Source organism: Caretta caretta, chromosome 1 (genome assembly GCF_965140235.1).
Source record: "Caretta caretta isolate rCarCar2 chromosome 1, rCarCar1.hap1, whole genome shotgun sequence".
In the NCBI taxonomy this organism is placed as follows: domain Eukaryota; kingdom Metazoa; phylum Chordata; order Testudines; family Cheloniidae; genus Caretta; species Caretta caretta.
In genome coordinates, this window is record NC_134206.1 from 76,412,354 (window position 1) to 76,435,673 (window position 23,320).

The window sequence follows — 23,320 nt, forward strand, 5'->3', positions numbered from 1 at the left end:
CTGTAGATCGCATTTTTCTCAGCAGTGGTTGATTGCTCTTTAAGAAGGCATGAAATTCTTTACAAGAAGTTTGTCTGAAGTTGTACTGTACAAGTAAAATTCCTTTCGTGTCTCAACATTCAAGTTGTTCCTTTCCTTTGTCCACTGGCTTTGCATCAGTGAAAAAATTCGCTCTACATTTGCATCGAAAAGGAATAGCAAAGAAGAACTGTGCAATATTTAACGGTTCTGAATGACACTCAAGGTTTTTGGATTTCTCAAAATATTTGGTCCACTTCTGGTGTGCTAGCAAATAATTACTGACCTCTTCATCACAGTTGCAACTTTCCGTAAACTTCTTCAAGTTGCTGACCTGATCAAAACACTTCATGTCATCAGTTTGCACTCCCTTATGGATCAGGTACTTGATACATGGTTCCACTTCACTCCAATTCGGTGTCTCACTCAGGTAATCCACCTGAAACAAGAGAAGTCTTCTGGGGGTCTAAGCCACTTCTCCAAATATTCTAAGCATCTGCTATACATATTATCTACTTCAGTACAGAATTTGTCACACTCTTCATCAATTCCTTCCATGTGCTTTTGTGCCAGTAGTCCCTTAACTCTCACGGACATAAAGTTGTGAGTCTTGCATTCAAGAAGGATAGTGTGAACCGAGTTCAAACTTTTCAGCACTTCCATGACAGAATTGCTTTCCCTTTTGATTTCTTGAATGTAAGTTTGGAATACACTCATGAGTGAATACATGTGCCAGAGGTAAATCTCACTTAATTCATACTCAAAAAATGTCTTAAGCACTGTGGGTGGTTTGTCCTGTGACAGAAAGAATGACTTCAAGGCAGGAAACATCTGTATCAGCCTTGTTATGCCTGAAAATAATGACAGCCATCGTGTCTTGCTATGAGAAAGCAGCTTTCTGTACTCAAGATCAACAAACTCACAGTACTCCTTCAGCCGCTCAGTTCAGACAGTGTACATGTGAAAGTACTGGTAAATTTTAAAAATAATGTTCTCAATGTCAACATTCATTCTTTCTGCTGCACGGTGAACACAGTTATTCAAAATGTGTGCTGGGCAACCCACACCAATTAATGTTCTCTTCTGCAACAACTTCTTTAAGTTTGCAAACACATTCTTTCCATCTTCATCATGCCAGAGTCCTCCAAACATTGTATTGCAGTTGTCACCTGTAAATGCAATACACTTCTTGAACAAATCATTTTTTTCAAGCATTTCTTTTATGTAATAAGCATTCGTGTCGGCAGTCTCATTAGGTGTGTTCTGGACCTCAATCCATTTTGACTGCAAACCACCATTCTTCCAGTCGAAATACTGAATAATTACAGGGAATATTTTCACTGGACTGTGATTGCTTCCATCTGTAGCAACTCCACAGTAAGCTATGTCATTTTCTTCAAATGTTTTCAGAACAACATCAAAAGAATGTGGTGCAAGCACAAAGATAACATTTGCTTCTGTCTTGGTTCTAGCACTTGAAAATTTCCGTGCTACTTCAGAATCAGGGGAATGTCTTCTTCAACAAGACAGATGTGCAATCCATTGACTTAAAGCTATTATGATGCTTAACGGTGTAAAATGCAAAAGAAACCCTCTAATGCAGTCACAGCATCCTCTGATTTGCTGCATGGTTTTACAAAATAATCTGTCAATTTTGTTGATCAGTCTCTCCTCTAACTGCTTTTTTTCTGCTTGTCTGAGTCCACATGAGTTCATAAATCATTAGCGCCTTTATTTTTCACAGAGATGTGTACCAGGTCTACATAGCAAGCACTGAGCTTCCCATTCTTCTCTACCACTTCTAAAACACGGGAATTTCATCTTTAGTTCTGCAGTGAATTTACACTTTCGTTTTGGCATTGTGTTTGGGAGTAGTAAAAGAAAATCTCAAATAAAGAGCTCTTGAGGAAACACTACTGTGCACGGTACGAACTCAGAAAAGCCACTGAAATTGTCGGCGTTGCACTATCACCACTATGGAAAAATGATCATACCTGTCTGGAACCACAGGGCTAGGCACCAACTTTCCCTGGTGCCGGTGGGTGCTCGCGCCCCCGCCCCGCCTCTGGCCCCGCCCCAACTCCACCCCTTCCCCACCCCTTCCACACCCCCATTCCAACCCCTTCCTCCAAGTCCCTGCCCCAACTCTGCCCCCTCTCTGTCCCATTGGATCCCTTCCCCAAATCCCTGCACTGGCCCTGCCTCCTCCCCTGAGTGCACCGCATTCCCCCTCCTCCACCTCCCTCCCAGCCATGCAAAACAACTGTTTCACGGCACAAGCACTGGGAGCTAGGGGGGAAAAGCGGGCACTCTCTCGAGTGATCAACATTCACTCTCTTTCTTGAATGATCAACTCTTCTTTGGGGAAAAATAATAATGGCAAAATCCTGAACGTTTTTATATATTTAAAAATTCCTCCCGAATGGCGATTTAATAACCAAAAAGCCGGACATGTCCGGGAAAATACTGATGTATGGTAACCTTAACCTTATAGGTCTTCTACTTACACTGGTTAAAACAAATAAAATAATAAAATTCAATAAATTATTTGACCTATAGAGTAAGACGATAATCATGATGAGGCTCATGAGAAGAGCTCTATAGCAATAATAAATAATATTATTATTAATATCCAGCAGGATAAATTATCTCCACCACTGGATTCCCCAGTTCATCCCATCTTTGATGTGCTTGATTTTTGGACTGTAAGATCTTAGCAGCAGGGCTATCTATTATGCCCATTGAATAGCTTGGAGTATAATATTTGAGCTAAACAGCTGATCAGAAATAATAGCAATAGTCATATAAAATAACTGTAGTAATAAAAGTAACCACAATAGATCATAATAACACTATGCTGCTTACAGCAAGTAGTCTGTAAACAACTGGAAAATCATTTATTTTAACATGAGGTGATATATCGTTAGTTACAAAGAGCATACAAACAAATGACCTATCAATGTCCAGCATCTTTTACTTACTCTCAAGGACAAACATTAAAAAGGAATAAAAATGTCACAAACCATACTTTTCTGCAGGTATTCTCTTTGGGCTTGATTCTCTGCCCATTGATTCTTTTTCTTCCCCTGAGGGAAACAGTTGCCCTTGACTTCAATGGAGCAGTATCAGACTCTGAGATACATATTTTTTTCTTTGACAGCAGTAATCTTTGTCTTGGGACCATTTTACCTTGACCTCCTATTTATATGGAAGTTAATCCTTCATTGTGCAAAACTAATCAGTCACAGTCTCTCTGTATTTAAAAAGGAGCCTGTGGAAAGCTTTAGAATTTCTCCCTTCTCTGAATTTCTGCAAAGTTTGGTTAATTTCCCATTTACATCCAAATCATTATTTTGTTTCCCAGTATAAATGCAAAAGATTTAGCATGGCTTCAAATTTACCATTTGCACATTGTATTTTTATTATTATGGACTTTATTAGTGCTTTTTGGAGCTTATCTGCATTAGAATAGAATATCCTTTGATTTTAATTCAATTTTAAAATTAGAAAAACATGATCCATGTGCAAATAAAACTGGGGTATGGGTGTTTCTCCTGTTCCCTCATGACTCTTGATGGCCTCTGATTATTTACAGGATTGCAAACTTTTCATTTTGGACCATGTATGTAACTTTTTATGTTTGAGGAATGTATGTGTTTACAAAGTGGATCACATGGTATGTGTTTCCTTTCAAAAATCTTTATTCATTTTAAAGGCTGGGAAAAAATCTCAGTGAGATTGCTTACTGAACTCATTTACTGGGGTATCATATTAGTAAGAGCCAGGGAAATGGTCATTCCTTTTTCAAGCACTGACTGGTAGGGGACACAAAGAAGAAACAAAGGAATCAATCCTGAACTGTTTGATATATGTCAATTACAGTAGAAATGTTTGCTCAATAAGGACTGCCTCAATGATTTATGCTCCAAGCTATACCAGTATTGTGACCAGAGATGAACTTAAATGATAACCCATCTCAACCCCTCCCAAACTTTGGAACATCCAAACTTCATTTAGTCCTATCTTTAAATGTTGAGAAAGACAGGGAATCCTAAAATCCCTCTCAATATAAAAATGGATAGAAGCTACAAAGTACACTCTAAAATTGAAAAGTGTTAAGGAAAGTCATGGTTGGTTAGTTTGGAAGTATTTACTTCAATTACATTGTTGCAAAGCTCCAATAACTAATCAAAGAGAACCATTTTAAAATTTAGTTTGAGAAGAAAACTTCAAAATATTAGATTGCCTTTGATCTGAGGGAATATGGCTTGTAAAAAACAGTTTAACAAATGAAGTAGAGGCATGATTAATGGGGTTTCACCTCTCAAAATGGTTTAAACAGATATATCAAAGGCTAGAACCTGGCTCATGTTAAGACCCCTTTGTGCCACTTCAGTGTACCTAAAAGAGAAGCTGAGAATTACTCTGGCATATGGGACATGACATAGGTATGAGGGGACCTGTCAAAGTAATTTACAGCAACCCCAAGCCTACTGTAAGTTATGGCTGAGGCTAAACCAGTACTCACGTGGCCCTAGGATTGGAGTGAGGAGTAGGAAGCAACTATCCACCTTTGTCACATCCTCAGGCATGCCAAGAGATACTCTGGTGCAGCTAAGAAAGGAGCACCAACTTTCTGATGGTTGGGCTATAGGACCAAGACAGTTTATTAATGGATATCCCAGTGTGCAACATTTGGGGTAATATTTCCTTCGTTTAGTAATGCAGTATTAGAATCAAGCGGATTAAATATACAAGAAGCTGGACAAAGAAGGAAAAAAAAAAACATTTTTTTCTGAAAAGAATTGTCCTGGCATCTAAGAAATATTTATTGATATTTTGCAAGCAATTCAGAGAGTGATTTCCCGTGGATAGAAGGTTGGCACAGCTCATATGACTTGGGCCAAGGTTTAGTTCCTTTTGGTAGAAATAATTTCCTCTTGACAAGGAGTCCTGTTCAAAGCTCCATTGTTAAATGGGGAGAATACACACCTACCCTAGGATCAGTTAATGTATGAGGACTCCATTAACTGGAAAAGTCCACTTCAATATCAGGTCAAGAGCTAACAGACACAATGCCCAACACCATCTCTATAAACAAATAATTTCCTATAGTGTTAGAGTAAGAACATTTATTTACCTCCTTACTTGTAAACAAACATACCTGGTGAGTCTGTCTTATTTCTCAAAAGATCGTTATCGAACTCACAAAATGGTTTTGTGCTAGGCAGTGCTGTTATTTTAGTGATATTTATCTCTTCTGTCATATCAATCATTTTAGATGATAGCACTGTTCCTACTCATTCTGGCTCAAGATTCATTGATTGTACGATTTTCTGTCTAAAACATTTTAAAATACATGTGTCTCCCTGAAAACTCTACAGCTAAGAAAGAAAATGTTCAAGGAACATACCCTCTTCTCTGCAGCAAGGGGCTGATCAATTGTCCTTTTGAGGAGTGAGAGTTTAATCAAAAGCTAGAATTAATAAATACTCCATTTATAAAACATCAATGGTTTTGATCCTGTCATGAAAAGAAATGGAAATATCTGGGATATAGCAGAGTAATAATGGAGACTAAAATAATGTGTTACCAATGAATCAGAATTTGTTTGATAAGAGTTTTCATTCTGACTAGTTATGAGCTAATTCTGCAATCCTTCCTTAAGCTTTACTGAGACAAAAACGTTCATTGAGACCAGTAGGTTTTTTGCTTGAGAAAAGATAACTATTGTAGTAGTTGTTCCAGTGTCTCTCATTATGGCCCCAACATTAACCTGTCTGCCTCTGTTTCCCCATGTTGTGAGAATTAGTCAATATGCATAAAGCTCTTGAAAATGAAGCCACTCTAACACTGCCTTTCTCCTCTTTCTAGTTTGGCAGGTAATCTGAGCCCCCCTACTGTAAATTGATTTGTGAAAGCAGGCAATTTTTTGATACAGGAAAGCATCATAGTACTTCAGCAGCAGGGAAAATATTTATAACATTCAGTAAAATATTCTTCATTTGTATGTCCTGAGAAATACAGGAGGCAGAAAGCGTACAACACAATACTCTCTCTCTCTCTCTCTCTCTCTCTCTCTCGCTCTCTCATGTGCCTGTGTATGAATTGGCCAGCCTGTGTGGCAGGGTTTCTCTAGGTGCACATGGACTAAAGAAAAGAAAAATCAAAGAAACTGGTTTTTGAATATAAGTGTAATCATTTCAAGACCAAACGAATAAGAAACAAAACTAACACACACACACACACTTATTCTGATAAAAATATAATTGCTGCAGACACATTTTCTGATTTTCCCAGTTCTAGTGAAATCTGGAGGTATTATTTTTCCTTTAAAATCATAATTACAGCATATTTATTTTAATGGTTTACTTGGTAAAATAATGCAGCTTTGAGCAAGTTTCTCAATGTTTACCGAAATATAAAAATTAGCAGCGCTTTGCAATTATATGGATGACTTGGAAAATGCCGTGTGTGATCATTTAGTCTGTGACCTTCACAGGGAATGAATCCATCTCAATTTACTCAATAATGAAAAACTTAACACAAGTTGATCTAGCAGTTCAAAAGATATTTGACATCACCCCAAATATAGAAAGTGTTGGGAAATTTATGAAGATCCCAAACTAGAGAAACAGAAATATAAAACAGTAGCCAAGACGGTAGGGCACATCCATTCACAGAACATGGTAGCTATTTCAGGCCTGCTGTAGGAGCTAGATGTAAATGAGACAAGTATTATATATCTATATTACTACTTCAGATTATAACTGTGAAAGTGAATCTGTAGAAATTTCGATCAAAGTTCACAAAGATATAGTGATTAAGGAATAGAATTGGAAATCAGGAGATCTGCATCCAAATTCCTAGCTTTGTCGCAGACCTCATCTGTAACTTTTAAAGGGTCAGTCACCAAAGGCTGGGATTTCCAAGATCCCTCACCTTCTATTTAGGCACCATATTACATAAGTAGGTTTTCAAGAGTTCAGCAAATTAGAGTCAAGCGCTTGAAAATTTGGCCAAAAATGTTACAATAGGAGTTGCTGGATTTTGTACTCTTTTGAACATTTGGCCCCAGTTGTAGGTGCTGAGAATCTGAAATACTAGCCCTTAATCTGTATGACCCTTTACTTTCCCATAAGTAAAATGGTTCTATTTCCTTTCACCCACCCTTTGCCTGTTCTCGCTATTTAATGTGTTAGCTCTTTGGAGCAGGGATTGTCTTTGGCTTTGTGTTTTACAGTGCCTAGCACAATGCAGCCTGAATCTCAGTTGGGGTCTTTGTACGCTAATGCAATAAAATTAATATATCAAGTAGACTATTTAACTCTCTGTAACTGATTGCTGTTGATCGCTGAAGACCTTTATTATTTAGAAGTAACTGTGGTAGTCCAAATGTATAGTCTCTTCTAAAGAAACATACGGATGTGTTCAAGAGCATACTCCTTCCCACTCTCGTCTGTAAGCAGCATATCTTTTTTTGGCCTGACCAACAAACAGCACACCCCTTACTTGATGAGGCTGGGGGAGGCATTTCCCAGACATGGGCTCTCCCACACCTTTCCTTCTGGGAACAGTACATTCTCCCTACAATCTGACCAAATGTCCACCCCCCCGCCCACTGAGATGGGGGGAGGGTACTTAAAACAACCCAGGGAGGCTATTTATTATATGCTTGGCTTGGTGTGTCATGTAAAGAGTGTCACACACTTTCAATGTCTTGTTTAAATTACTAGATATCTGTATTGTGTCCAGTGAGTGACAAACCTCAGAGCTTTGATTCAAAGCTTTGTCCAGTGAATGACAAAGCTCAGAGCTTTGATTTAGTGATAGGGCCAGAAAAAGTTTGAATGTTGTGAAATTTATCAATTTTTTTTTTACTCATTTCAGGTATAATCTTCCCTCTTCCTTCTTTGTGTCCTCACCTTTTTTCTTCTCAGCTCATTCCTATTTTTCCTACCTCTTGGGAAGTACAGTCCACTCTGTAGTTAGTCCATCGTGAACTTAATCTAGTGACTGTTCCCCCATATTGTTTTTTTCTCCCCCAGCAGACCCCATGTCTTTGCTAATATCATGACAAAGGTGTTGGTAGGTAATCTGCTAAATAAATTGTGTTCTTTATATCCTATGTACACTTGGAACCAGAGCTGGAGAACCAGCAATATAAGAATCTAAAGGGACTTCATTATCCATTTTAGCATGTACCTAAAAGAGAACTGAGGAAAAACTCTTTCCATTAATGGTAGGAGCTGAATGGTGGAGTGGTGCAGCAGAGGTAGAGAAGTGTCAACTGTGTGTAGAATAACTGTGTATAGAATAAACAGAAGAATATAGAAGAAACAGCTTGCTCATGCAAGGTGGTATGGTGAGGGATGAGGAGAACTGCTTGATGGCACCCAATTTGCAAGTACTTTGAAAAAGGACACCACTGACTGTTGAAATATATATACACTGCAAAACATGGGCTAGCCAGCTGGGGGCCTGACTGTGTCACTCCTGCCCACCTGAAGACAGACCATGCTCCCTTGGGATTGCGGTGTACCAATGAGTGTGGTAGATAGACACCCCTTTGAGCTATCTCAAAATCTAGATAGGAAGTCTCCTCTGTTTATGCATAAGTGTGATAGGAGAGGAGAGAAGATGCCCCTTTACCTCCTCTCCCCATTCTAATACATCTTTAAGTAATTTTAGGATTTTTTACATCACTTTAAAATTCCCATGTATTTATCTGACTTTCATCCCCTCTTAAATGCAGGGCTTGAATGGTCTTTAGCTGGCTAGATGTAACACACCAAGTCAAATCCTACTTAGGAACTGATCATTTTTGAGATTCTAAAAAACAAATAAAGAAACCCCCCAATGCACATTGTACTATACATCCACTGAGCTCTATGGGAGCTCTATGTAGGAAATGTGGATTTGTGTGCAAAAGCAGAAGAGATCAAGCTAGAGATCTGAATTAGTAATGAGTCCTAATTATTTTGCTAAGAGTAAATGACACAGATTCTTTATTATGTGATGCATGAGAGGCAGAAAAATAGAACTCCTGGAGAAGGCTGTAATCAACCATACAATCAGCAAAGGTAGGTGGAGATATGAATGTGATATGTTGATAATTTTCTTGGGCCAAATATTGAATCACCATTAAGGAGTTGGCGGTATTATTAACCTCATGACTTTGTGACGTCAATTAGCAATGAATGTGTCATAACATAAAATGACTAACCCCAAACAAAGTTAGGTCAGCATGAAATTAATCATTAGCAAAACTACAGCCCAAACAATGAATGTGATTGCATTATATTACTTGGAAAATGGTTGTCAACAAAAGTTTGAGGATGTTAATTAGGAAATGCATGAGTAGAAATACTAAAGATTCAGAAATGTACTAGCTGCACAATGAGATTTATTCCATTAAAGCTATTTCCAGTTACAGTGATTCAACATTGGTCTAAATATCGTGGGTGAGATCCCGGCCCCATTGAAATAAACGGAAATTTTCCCACTGACATTAATGGGGCCAGGATTTCACTGGTGAAATCCAGGGCCAGATGCTCTTCTACAGATCAGCTCACAGAGGGAAGCAAAAGCTTTTTGGAAACTGGGTGGGAGATCTGCAAGATGTGGAAACAGGGGCTGTAGTACACAGTCTCACCCTCCCTTGAGCATGAAGAAACCAATCCTCAGTCAGGGCAATTGTGGCTTTGCAGGTTACAAGGCAGCACAGGAATTGAAGATGGTAGAGTTAGGGAGCAGTGATTCTCCTGGGTTTGCATCACTCCTAATGTAGAGAATTTCCAGGAGGAAATCTATATGGAAATTAATACTGCTGCAAATACGACCATCTAAGGGACACATTCTGCCATGGAAGACGCAGAAAGCTGTATGCATAGGACTGCCCTTCATGAAAGGTGCCCAGGTAATCTCTAGGAATTCAAGAAAGCTCTGAGGAATTTCTGGGCCACACTATCCCCTCTCCTCTCCCCACCCCATATAACTTCAGGAACCCACCCTCAAAGAAGGCAGAATCAGAAGGGAATTCTATGAGGAAATCTTTACAGAATTCCCAGCTCACTTTTCCCCAATGCACCAGTTATGTTTTGTTTTGTTTTAAGAAGGAGCAATTGGCCTCTCTACTAAATAGCTCTCCCTTCCAAATCAATAAAGGATTCAGCAGCTTTACACAGATGAATCCTGTACTCCCACACCAATTCAAAAGATTTATATGGAATATCCTATTACTTGTTTGCAAGGAACATTAGGCCAAGTGGTATCATTCTATAGGAATAACTTTTATTTTACAGATAATAGTTTATAAATTAATGGAAAGACTCCAAAACAAAAAGTAAAGCTGCAGTCAGCAAAAGGTGTTTTTGTCAAGGGATAAGAAAATAAAGAAAATAAACAAGAAAGGAAAATAAACAAATCTGTAATATTTGGAGTGTCCACACTCCAATCCATAAGCAGAAAAGTTAACAGAAAACTCCACAGTCAGGGTTTCAGGCCATTCCTTTAATTCTGAGTACAGCACAATACTTTCCCAAAGTCATTCTCTCTTCTTTGACTCTCAGGCAGCCACTTACACCCCTTCACCTGACCACCTGTGCAAGGGACTTGCGAAGGAGAAGCTTACTTCAAGTTAACCCTTTGTCCCCAGGATCCAAGAGAGCACTTCTGCACCTTATCACACACTTATTATAGGTGGCACGGTTAGTGATATCTATTGTTAAGGTTGTTCAATACTTTCCATTAGTTCCTTTTCACCATTTTCAGTTGCTTATAACTTTCCAAACTTAAACCATTAGAGCTGAAATTCCCCCTACTCCCCTCATCACACTCACACATAAAAAATAGCTGAAAATTTGCACCAAGAACATAATCAAATTTGTGGAAACCTAGTACTAAATGAATCCAACTAATGTCAATCTCATAGAACTGAATAAACCTAGCCAAATATACACAAAACCCCAACTGATTTAAATCAATAACTAAACCCTTGCTCACAAAACAGTGATTTGTTAGAGTACGCAAAAATACATTTGCAAAATAAGAGTGGAGTAGACAGATAATGGAGAAATGATTTTTTTGTAATGCATCATTATGTTCTACTTTTATGATTCTTTCAGCAAAATTAATGGGATGTAGAATCTACACTGAATTCAATGTACTGCAACCAAACATCAGAGAAAAGAATTGCTCACAGCCAGTCTGATCATGAGTGTTCTTATGATTTAGGCAAATACCAACTCACAGATTTATGTTGGACAGCATCTTTAGGTGAAAAACATGAGTGGGAAATAATAAATTCAAATATAAAAAGATTAGGCTAATCACAGCAGTCAAAGGCTCAAACTGGGATGTGAAAGGGACAAAGGTGGATGCCAAATGATAATGCTTTTGGGACTAATTTATGATATCTATTATGAGGAAGTGAAAGGATGTGGCATTGGATTGGGACCCAGGAAATCTGGGTTCAATTCCATGCTTCTGTCACAGGCTTCTTGTGTGACTTTAGGCAAGTCATTTTGTCTTTGTGCCACGGTTTCCCATCCCATGTATAAAATGAGGCTAGTAACAATGCATCCATGTAGTCTATTTTGGTTGCACATTCCTTGGGGCTATTACGTGTGTATTGTGCAGTGCCAAGCATATAAGCTTCTGATCTTAGTCTGGGTCTTCAGGCAGTACTTCAATATAAATAATAATAATGGATTGCTGCTTCTCTGTCAGGAGAACAGGGTAAAAAACAGTTGACATCAATAGGGAATATTATTCACCTACAACGCTCTTGATGGCTCCTTAATTCTTCTTCAAGCAAAACAAATCCTCAAAAGAAAGTCCAAACACAAAGGTCTATTTTTTTCTGATCCCCAGGGGAATGAAAGGTGATTTGAAAAGAAAGTTAAAAAGTAGTTTTACTCTTAAAAGTTAAAATTAAAAGATTCCTCATTTTTCTTTATTTATCTGTCATCAATAATAGTCTGTGATATTTGATATAAACAACACCAACAGGTGCAACTGTAAAGTTCTCTAAAACACATCTTTGAGTATGAAGTTATCAATAAAGGGCAGAGGTTTTTCTCCCGAGTTCTGGAAGACAGTTACTTCTTCCAGTGGGTGTTGGTTCCTGTGGTGTGCTGAAGTCATTACTGGTGACAGTCAGATTGGTAAACCTCTGTGATGTTCTACAATTGTCAATCAGCATATCCTGTTAGCAGCTGTGTATTTTCACTTATGCAGCACAATATTTATTATTGATGCCCCATTAAAGACACACATAATTAAAGGTCAAGTCTTTTTTTGAAAATGTGAAATACATAGTTGTTTAACAAGTGCAATGCAGAATGAATAGTTTCCAAAATATGGTTCAGATATCAGGAATAATTTTTAAATGGCCATTTTAAAAGCTGTAATATAACAGAAAGGTCTATTAGACTTTCATTTGCAGTTGTATCATACAATTGTTTGGAAATACATAAATCTCTTTGACATACATAGTCTCTAATAATAAAATCTTTCAGTGGAAAATGTATTGTCTTAATCTTTTTACTTTTATTGTCCCCATCAGCATAATATTTGTTCTGTTATGAAATGTGTATGTTCAGTGTTCTTGGATCATCTGTATTTCAAATAATATAGACTTCTTTAACAGCAAATTAATAAATAGCTAATGTGGACGGGAAGGCAAATACATAGGAACTCACTGAAAAGTACAGAGAAAGGCAACAAAAATGATCCATTCAAGCATAGATCAGAAAGACTGGAACTGTTCAGTTAGAAAAGGGATGACTAAATGGGGATTTGATGGAGATCTATACAATCATGAATGACATGGAGAAAGTGAATTGGGAAGTGTTATTTAGACCTTCACATAACACAAGAACTAGGGGTCACCCAATGAAATTAATAAGCAGGTTTAAAAACAAAATAAATCGAAGGAAGTACTTCTTCACACAATACACAGTCTATCTGTGGAACTTGTTGCCATGTGATGTTGTAAAGGCCAAAAGTATAATTGAGTTAAAAAAAGAATTAGATACATTTATGGAGAATAGGTCCATCAATGGGTATTAACCAAAATGGTCAGGAACACAATCACATGCTCCCGGTATCCCTAAACCTCCAACTGCCAGAGGCTGAGAATGGACAGCAGGGGATGGATCACTCAAAATCGCCAAGTTCTGGTCATTCCCTCTGGAGCACCTGGCATTGGCCACTGTCAGAAGACAGGATCCTGAGCTAGATGGACCATTGGTCTGACCCAGTATGGCCATTTTTATGTTATTTGATGTCAATCAGGATATTGGTGTGTTCATATGCATGCTATTTTCACAGTCTTGAGAAAACTTGCCAAATGGAGAAATTGGATGTGATTCTCTCGTGTTGCCAGGCAATTCTCTCATGTTTCTGGAGAAGGTTTCAGAGGATTGAAATAATCTAAAATGGTCCCACGAGCTTCTCATAGTTAATACTCACGCCACAATAGCAACTTTCTGCTTCCTCCCTGATGATTGGGCAAAACCCATAGATGGCATTTTTACCCAGGTATTTCTCCAGTAACACTATAAGTAGGGCCCTACCAAATTCATGGTTCATTTTGGTCAATTTCATGGTCATTGGATTTTAAAAATCATAAATTTCATGATTTCAGCTCTTTAAATTTGAAATTTCATGGTGTTGTAATTGTAGGTGTCCTGACCGAAAAAGGAGTTGTGACCAGGGGGTGGGTCTTGGGGGGGTGGGGTGGTACTGCTATCCTTACTTCTGCACTGCTGCCTGCCCTCAGTCAGCAGCCGCCAGACTCCGGAATCCAGCTCTTAAGGCAGCAGTGCAAAAATAAGGGTGGCAATACCGTGACCCTCCTAAAATAACTGTGTGACTCCCCTGCACTCGTTTTTGGGTCAGGACCCTCAATTTGAGAAATGCTGGTTTCTTCTGTGAAATCTGTATAGTATCGGGTAAAAGCACACAAGAGACCAGCTTTCACAGGGAGCCGGGGGAGATCAGATTTCACAGTCCGTGATGAGTTTTTCAGGGCTGTGAATTTAGCAGGACCCTAACTATAAGGAGAAAGAGATTAATAGATTCATAGATATTAAGGTCAGAAGGGACCATTATGATCATCTAGTCTGACCTCCATTATGATCATCTAGTCTGACCTCCGAGATCATCTGCCTCAAATGAAAGATGCTACTGTGTTGAGTGCAACTTCTGAAGAGTGATCAGAATCTGAACAAGGGTGAGGGCTCTGATCCAGTAAAGATTCTTTTTGGAAAATTGCTCTCAGTTGGATTCATTAAGCTCAGCCAAACACAATGATCTGTCAGGCCACAGCATGAGCCAGAGAGATTTTGACTCTACACCAAGCTCTCCTTGGCTGGACTTGGAAATAAGAGCTAGTCAACTCAAGAGAGTGGAACCCTGCATTGGTAGCAGAGAAGCTTGGTAATATGCTTCTCAATAAACTTCTGCAGGCAAAAGATAAACTAGGGTCTCCCTGCTGAAGCTACCAGTCAGCATAATAAAGTTCTGCTTTGTGATAGGTGTATGATTTTGTCACTCAAGTGAAGAATAGTTGCTCACTGGTTCAGACTGGTGTAGGAGGCTATGACAAGAAACTATCCACATTAGAAGATAATGTATGCTATGTCAGAACGTTAAGAATTTAGGAGGTCAGGAAGTGATCAGAGAGTCACTGATTTATTTTGGGGCATTTGGATAATTCCCCTATACTTCTTTTATAGTAGCCTCATTTAGACAGAAATGTAAGTGGGTAGTGACTTTATTTTTAAGTGTGATTCAGGGTACCATTATATTATGATTCAAGAAGACAATCAAATGGTATTACATTAGCAGTTTGTACTATAGGTTTTAAAGGAGTTCAATTATGTTTTTAAAATTGGATTAAACTGTAGGAAGGGAAACCCCAGTTTTCAAATATAAATGGATCCTTGTTTGATAGCCAAAGCTTTGTCTCTATAATATCTGACACTACTGCTACCAACAGACTGAATTATGGCTACAATGTTCGCTAGTGTAGATGCAAAGAAATGTGCAAATTTGTTAAAAATGGCAAAATGGAGGAAAGGGTGATAATTGGGTATGAACCTTTTAAACACTTAATGTTTTCTTACATAGTTTATTCCTAAGAGAAGGTGAGTGAGATGTATAAAATATAACCAAAGCACAAACCAATCCTGAGTTTCTTTGATGTTTCAAGTTCTTGATGTATCAGTTATTCAAAAATATTCACCAAATACTTTAGATGAACCATTTTCAGACTAAGAGATGCTTGTGAACTGTTCACGTCAACTATTCTTTATTTGTTTTAATTATGGTGCATACTGGTAGCAAATTCTGCAATTTAGTTTTTGCTTCCTGACTGGAGGACTGAAAGTTTGTAAATAGGCAAACAACTAACCATAAACAGTAAATAACATAAAGAACTATTCAACCAGCTCTTATTAGTGTCCTACATTTGCTGTATCAAGAAAGAAACAAAAGCAAAGAGGGGGCAGACCCTACAGGTGGTGCTTAGAATGTGAGCACATTGAGAGACCTCCACAAATGGCAAGTTTAGTGCACACAGCAAGAGGCAGTTTTACCTTTGGTTCACGTGCTAGAGCTGCAGCTTTCAGACCATAAAGGTCATGTGGTTTAATTTTTGACTGCCATAATATGCAGAATGCATATAAAGAAATTCCAGCTACTAGGGAAATGACAGCAGTACCTGGGTAAGTTGAATCTGCTGAATAGAGCTAGCACCCACAACACATATAGATCAGATTAGTGAACTCACAATGTGTCCTGGCCAGCACTTTGAAAATGTTCCCCTGTACCTCCTGGAATTATTATATACACAGTTTGACTTCAGCTCTATGTTCTCAGATCTTTAATGTAAATCATGAACTTATTACTTAAAGAAAAATTGAGACAATATATTTTAATTTGCTATTTATCAACGTACAGAGAGCTGATGTGCATATGGCAACAACCCTATGTCTATATTTACTTCCAATGATGCCCTCAAATGTAATACACCAAAAGATATTTACTATTGTGCAACAGTTACTCATCCTTTAGAAAAGTGTGTTTTAAACAGAACAAGAATACCCTACTCACTTGCCATTTAATGCTGCCACTCCAACAGTGCTTCTGGCAATTGACATACTTGCCACAAATGTCCACTGCTGACTTTGTGGATCCCACCTCTCAACCGTGTTCAAATAACTCCAGCCATCATGGCCACCCACTGCATAAATAGGCCCTTCAAGTACTGTAACACCTAAAATAGAAGAGAGAGTGAGAGAAGATAAACATAGATAGATTATCTTACACTACATTCTTAAATAAATATTTACCATCACAAAGGTACCAAGTAAATATTAATATGCCCATATACTCCTGGTTGAATAAGATGCATAGCAATCATCTCCTCCCACTCATACTTTGTGTTGTTTTACATATTATCTTGCAAATGGACTGAGTCCTTAACATGTCCTCAAAATAAAATAAAATCTAGAGTGGGTCAGAAAATGGGTTTATTTTTCCTATGGAAAATGTCTACTTTTATTGAAGATGTTTTTTCATGAAAAGCTGAATTTTTCTGTGGAAAGCAGACACTTTTTAGTATGAAAATAATTTAATCAAAACTCCAGTTTTCCACTGACGAATAGTTTTGATGGAAAAATTAAAACCAGCCCTGAGTTAGTGTTCAACATCATCCCTTTCCTGAGGATTGAATAGATTGGTAACTCCAAAGCAATAACACAACAAACTTCAGCCTAAGTTTCCTCACCAGTATTGCTTGTTCCTAGGGTTTTCCTCTGGGATCTCCTGTATCCTAGCTCCCCAATTTCACCTGGTCCAAAGAGACTCTGGTAACATTTCCACATTGTGGCTTGGCCCAGATGCCAGCATGACTCAGCAGCAATGTCCCTAAATCTTAATGCAGATAACATAAGAACATGGACCATCCAGTATGGCATTTCCTATATTCTGAATATTTGCAATATTCTGACGGTGGTTAGCATCAGATGCTTCAGAGTCAGGTGCAAAAAACTTTACAGTAGTTAGGATAATCTGCTCCCAATAAGATTTTATCCTAATCCCTAATAGATTGCTTTAAAACACAAAGCATGGGAAATTTATCCCTTCCAAACTTTTAGTTAGCATTTACTATAACAATTCTGGATATGCCACGTATTTATCTTGATAAAGATATGATCCATCTTTGAATCTTGTTAAATTCTTTGCCTCAACAACATCCTGTGACAACAAGTTCCACAATCTAATTACACATTATGTGAAAAACAAGTAGCTTTAATCTGTTTTGAAACTTTTCCCTTTTGATTTCACTGAATGTCTCCTTGCTCTAATCTTGTGAGCCAAAGAGAACAGTGGCTCCCAGTCAACCTTCTCTTTACCATTAATTTTATATACTTTTATCATGTCCCTTTTTACTCATCTCCTTTCTAAGATAAACAATCCCAATTCTTCTGAATCACTCTTCATATATTGTCCTTTTCTGAACTTCTTCAAATTCTGTAATATTCTTGTTCGAGAAATTGTCACTAGTACTGTACATAGTATTACAGATGTTTACTGAACAGAAATTTTCACTGAGTTCTCCACAGTGATGACCAGGTCCTTTTCCTCAATTGATACAGTTAATTTAGAACCCTATAGAGTGGATGAGTAATACATATTTTCCCTCCAATATGCACTACTTTGTATTTATTATCATAGAACTTCATCTGGCATCATGTTGCCCATTCACCGCACTTTGTCAGGATATTCTGATATTTCTCCCAGTCTTCTTTGGACTTGACTAACCTAAATAATTTGTTCCATCTGTGAATTTTGATACCTCAGCGCCCACTCCATTTTCCAGAGCATCATCAACATCTACCAAATGAACTCAATAAAAAAATTCTGTAAATTTTGTACAAAAAAATTTTGTACATGTAAAAATTCTTGTTACATTTACATTTGAAACAACCCCCTCTTTGCTGAGCATGAAATGCCCTCATTCTCCCCATAATTCCTCCTCAAAACAGCTAGTCCAGTTCTGGCCCATTGCATTTTAAAATACTGAATAAAGTAAACTCTGGAGCATAGAATTTCATCCCATTGTTGAACAGTGATGAAAGTGTTCACTGCAAAAAATTACTCATTTAAACCTTTTGAAAGATATTATATTTATGTCTCTCATTAGCTCATTAGTAACCAGCTCATTAGTAACAAACAAAATCCAAGATTGATCAATTCAGACTGATTTTGATTTGTGTCCTACTGGGGTGAATGGGTGTGATACTAATTGAGCAACAGATTCTGCCAACCCTGTTCACATTGAGTAGTGATTTATTCCACAAATGCTCCCATGGATATTAGTGGATCGCGCTACTGTATGTATAAATAACTTGAGTTCAATAGCACTATTCATGGAGTGTGTTATTAACATGAGTCAACATGAGTAAGGCTGGCAGAATTGTGTGACCAGTAAATTTATCCAATGCTTTATTTAGGGGCTAATTTTTCCATTTTAGGCTGTCAGCGGGTGAAAAGTTTCAGAGTAGCAGCCGTGTTAGTCTGTATTCGCAAAAAGAAAAGGAGTACTTGTGACACCTTAGAGACTAACAAATTTATGGGTGAAAAATAGAAACACGTAGATCTGAGGCTACGTAATATAACTTGAAACTGGAAATACAACAGCCTTCAGCAAAAATGAGTCATCATAGTATTTCTAGTGTTTTTTATATTTGCCCTAACCCATAGATATTTTAGTTATGCTTTTTTTTTTTTTTGCATGTGGTTTTTAATCATACTGGAATACAATCAGAAAGCTGCAACAACTAGCATTTCTATAGAACAATTCAACAAGGACTATCTTCCAACTGCAGGAAAGAAAACCCATGCATTCTGATTATTTGTCTTTCTCCAAATCATCAGGACAGTATTACAAACCAAGTACTATTCTAATTTGTGAACTGAGTCAATCATATCTGATAAATAGAACATTTGTCTATCACTGATTTTTCTGTGCTCATACGAGCTATATGACATCAGGTATTACTTTTATATTACTTGCATACATGGCAATTTGAGGGACTGCATATGTTGCCTGCAAATGTGTGGGGTGGGGGTGGGGAGTTTCTTTGGTTGGGTTTTCAAATTAAGAAAGAGTCACTTAAAATAAATCTGTTTTGCATAAATAAGCAGATGGAAGAAGCAATGGAACCATCAATGCGAAAATAAATTGTAGATGTTTCTAAGAACACAGTAAGCCATCTCTTTGCTTGGATTGAAATGAAAAGAAAAAAGGGCTAAATTCTGCCCTTTAGGCCAGAAATCTGCGCATCCATGGTAGTAGCATGTAGCCAACACCTGTCTACTACAAGAGACACCCTGCAGTCACATTGGACCGGCGAACTGTAGGGCACTCTTTTTCTGCATTTGTCAGTGAAAACAGTCTGAACCCTAATAAGTGCTGGCACAGCTTGCTACACTGTTGATAGCATATGGGAAAAATTCAGAAAAGAACAAGAATTATTGACAATCTGGAAAACCTGCTTTAAAGTGACATACTTAATATATATCCACATAGCTTACCCAAGATGTGTATCCAAGAGGCGATTTGATCATAGTCTACAAGTGTGGCAGAGACAATATCCTGGACAAACCTTATGGAATTAAGGAATGGGATTAAGGAATTAAGATAAAATTTACTGAATTAAGTTAAACCTTATTGAGTTAGAATTAATGCCTTTGGGATATATTATATTAAAATGTAGTTGTGTATTTCTTATTGTGGAATTATATTTAACTCCTCTAGGAGATGAAGGATGCTAATATAATTTCTCTGGTTATCAGTCCTTTGAAGCCACACCCGCCTCCCTCGAAAGGTTCACACTGGATTCTCCAGGGACCAATAGACAAAGAAAGGACTTTTGGATAAATAGCCTGGTTTTAAACAGGCTACGACCTTCTTCCTTGTCCAGCAAATATACAGGACCCCTGTCCACAGAGGGCCCCAAACCTTTGAGAAGGGTTGGAAGGACTGGCCTACTGTGGGTCCATAAGACTGCAGGCTTGTTCTGAGCTGAAGCTGTGATGAACCTGTAATCACAAGAAACCCCGTGGGTGGAGTGCTGAAGGACTGCTTTGGGAGCAGAGTCCATGTTAGGATTGGGGTAATCTCTGATAAATTTAGTAGGCATGTAGGCTCTTTTATAATTTTTAGTATGTTTTCTTTCTAGTGCTTTTACCTGAGAATAAAATAGGCTTGCATCAGAAGAACTGTGTGATAATTTATAATGGTGGGCAGACACACAGATATCAATCTCTGAAGAGAAAGCAAGCCCATCTGTTTAGGTAGACTGCTGGGAATAACACAGGGAAGGCAGGGGACTGTTTGGCTTGCAAATACTCAGGCCAGGAGGGAGTGAGATGTGTGTATTCACCCAAGAAAATAACAGCCAGGGAATGAGAAGCCTGCGGGGGTGCCCTTGCTGAAGCACTCTGTATTTAAGTGGAAATACAGGTGCAGTTGCTCTGAACTGTGACAAGAAACTGTAGAAAAACCTGAGTGTCTCTGGATTAAGTTTAGAAGTGTGTGCAACAAGAGTGATGTAGTGGTGGGAGTCTGCTATAGACCACCGGACCAGGGGGATGAGGTAGATGAGGCTTTCTTCCGGCAGCTCACGGAAGCTACTAGATCGTATGCCCTGATTCTCATGGGTGACTTTAATTTTCCTGATATCTGCTGGGAGAGCAATACAGCAGTGCATAGACAATCCAGGAAGTTTTTGGAAAGCGTAGGGGACAATTTCCTGGCGCAAGTGCTAGAGGAGCCAACTAGGGGGGGCGCTTTTCTTGACCTGCTGCTCACAAACTGGGTAGAATTAGTGGGGGAAGCAAAAGTGGATGGGAATCTGGGAGGCAGTGACCATGAGTTGGTTGAGTTCAGGATCCTGACGCAGGGAAGAAAGGTAAGCAGCAGGATACGGACCCTGGACTTCAGGAAAGCAGACTTCGACTCCCTCAGGGAACGGATGGCCAGGATCCCCTGGGGGACTAACATGAAGGGGAAAGGAGTCCAGGAGAGCTGGCTGTATTTCAAGGAATCCCTGTTGAGGTTACAGGGACAAACCATCCCGATGAGTCGAAAGAATAGTAAATATGGCAGGCGACCAGCTTGGCTTAATGGTGAAATCCTAGCGGATCTTAAACATAAAAAGGAAGCTTACAAGAACTGGAAGGTTGGACATATGACCAGGGAAGAGTATAAAAATATTGCTCGGGCATGTAGGAATGATATCAGGAGGGCCAAATCGCACCTGGAGCTGCACCTAGCAAGAGATGTCAAGAGTAACAAGAAGGGTTTCTTCAGGTATGTTGGCAACAAGAAGAAAGCCAAGGAAAGTGTGGGCCCCTTACTGAATGAGGGAGGCAACCTAGTGACAGAGGATGTGGAAAAAGCTAATGTACTCAATGCTTTTTTTGCCTCTGTCTTCACTAACAAGGTCAGCTCCCAGACTGCTGTGCTGGGCATCACAAAATGGGGAAGAGATGGCCAGCCCTCTGTGGAGATAGAGGTGGTTAGGGACTATTTAGAAAAGCTGGACATGCACAAGTCCATGGGGCCGGACGAGTTGCATCCAAGAGTGCTGAAGGAATTGGTGGCTGTGATTGCAGAGCCATTGGCCATTATCTTTGAAAACTCGTGGCGAACGGGGGAAGTCCCGGATGACTGGAAAAAGGCTAATGTAGTGCCAATCTTTAAAAAAGGGAAGAAGGAGGATCCTGGGAACTACAGGCCAGTCAGCCTCACCTCAGTCCCTGGAAAAATCATGGAGCAGGTCCTCAAAGAATCAATCCTGAAGCACTTGCAGGAGAGGAAAGTGATCAGGAACAGCCAGCATGGATTCACCAAGGGAAGGTCATGCCTGACTAATCTAATCGCCTTTTATGATGAGATTACTGGTTCTGTGGATGAAGGGAAAGCAGTGGATGTATTGTTTCTTGACTTTAGCAAAGCTTTTGACACGGTCTCCCACAGTATTATTGTCAGCAAGTTAAGGAAGTATGGGCTGAATGAATGCACTATAAGGTGGGTAGAAAGCTGGCTAGATTGTCGGGCTCAACGGGTAGTGATCAATGGCTGCATGTCTAGTTGGCAGCCGGTGTCAACTGGAGTGCCCCAGGGGTCGGTCCTGGGGCCGGTTTTGTTCAATATCTTCATAAATGATCTGGAGGATGGTGCAGATTGCACTCTCAGCAAATTTGCGGATGATACTAAACTGGGAGGAGTGGTAGATACGCTGGAGGGGAGGGATAGGATACAGAAGGACCTAGACAAATTGGAGGATTGGGCCAAAAGAAATCTGATGAGGTTCAATAAGGATAAGTGCAGGGTCCTGCACTTAGGACGGAAGAATCCAATGCACCGCTACAGACTAGGGGCCGAATGGCTAGGCAGCAGTTCTGCGGAAAAGGACCTAGGGGTGACAGTGGACGAGAAGCTGGATATGAGTCAGCAGTGTGCCCTTGTTGCCAAGAAGACCAATGGCATTTTGGGATGTATAAGTAGGGGCATAGCGAGCAGATCGAGGGACGTGATCGTTCCCCTCTATTGGACATTGGTGAGGCCTCATCTGGAGTACTGTGTCCAGTTTTGGGCCCCACACTACAAGAAGGATGTGGATAAATTGGAGAGAGTCCAGCGAAGGACAACAAAAATGATTAGGGGTCTAGAACACATGACTTATGAGGAGAGGCTGAGGGAGCTGGGATTCTTTAGTCTGCAGAAGAGAAGAATGAGGGGGGATTTGATAGCTGCTTTCAACTACCTGAAAGGGGGTTCCAAAGAGGATGCCTCTAGACTGTTCTCAATGGTAGCAGATGACAGAACGAGGAGTAATGGTCTCAAGTTGCAGTGGGGGAGGTTTAGATTGGATATTAGGAAAAACTTTTTCACTATGAGGGTGGTGAAACACTGGAATGCGTTACCTAGGGAGGTGGTAGAATCTCCTTCCTTAGAAGTTTTTAAGGTCAGGCTTGACAAAGCCCTGGCTGGGATGATTTAACTGGGAATTGGTCCTGCTTTGAGCAGGGGGTTGGACTAGATGACCTTCTGGGGTCCCTTCCAACCCTGATATTCTATGATTCTATGATTCTACTTACCTACATGGGGAGAATATATCTGATCAAAGGGCTCTGGCTAACAAAGGCATAGCATAACAAGATCCAATGGCTGGAATCTGCAACTTGATGAATTCAGACTAGAAATGTTGCTCATTTT

The 23,320-nt window shown here is 39.2% G+C and overlaps 1 protein-coding gene across 1 annotated transcript in view; it reads right to left on the minus strand.

Annotated features, from left to right (window-relative positions):
- The window catches only part of KLHL1 (kelch like family member 1), a 452,588-nt gene that overhangs the window by 38,872 nt on the left and 390,396 nt on the right, over positions 1 to 23,320 (minus strand). The window contains exon 8 of the mRNA XM_048851948.2: positions 16,141 to 16,303. Coding sequence (XP_048707905.2) covers positions 16,141 to 16,303 — 163 coding nt within the window. The remainder of the gene's footprint in view (positions 1 to 16,140; positions 16,304 to 23,320) is intronic.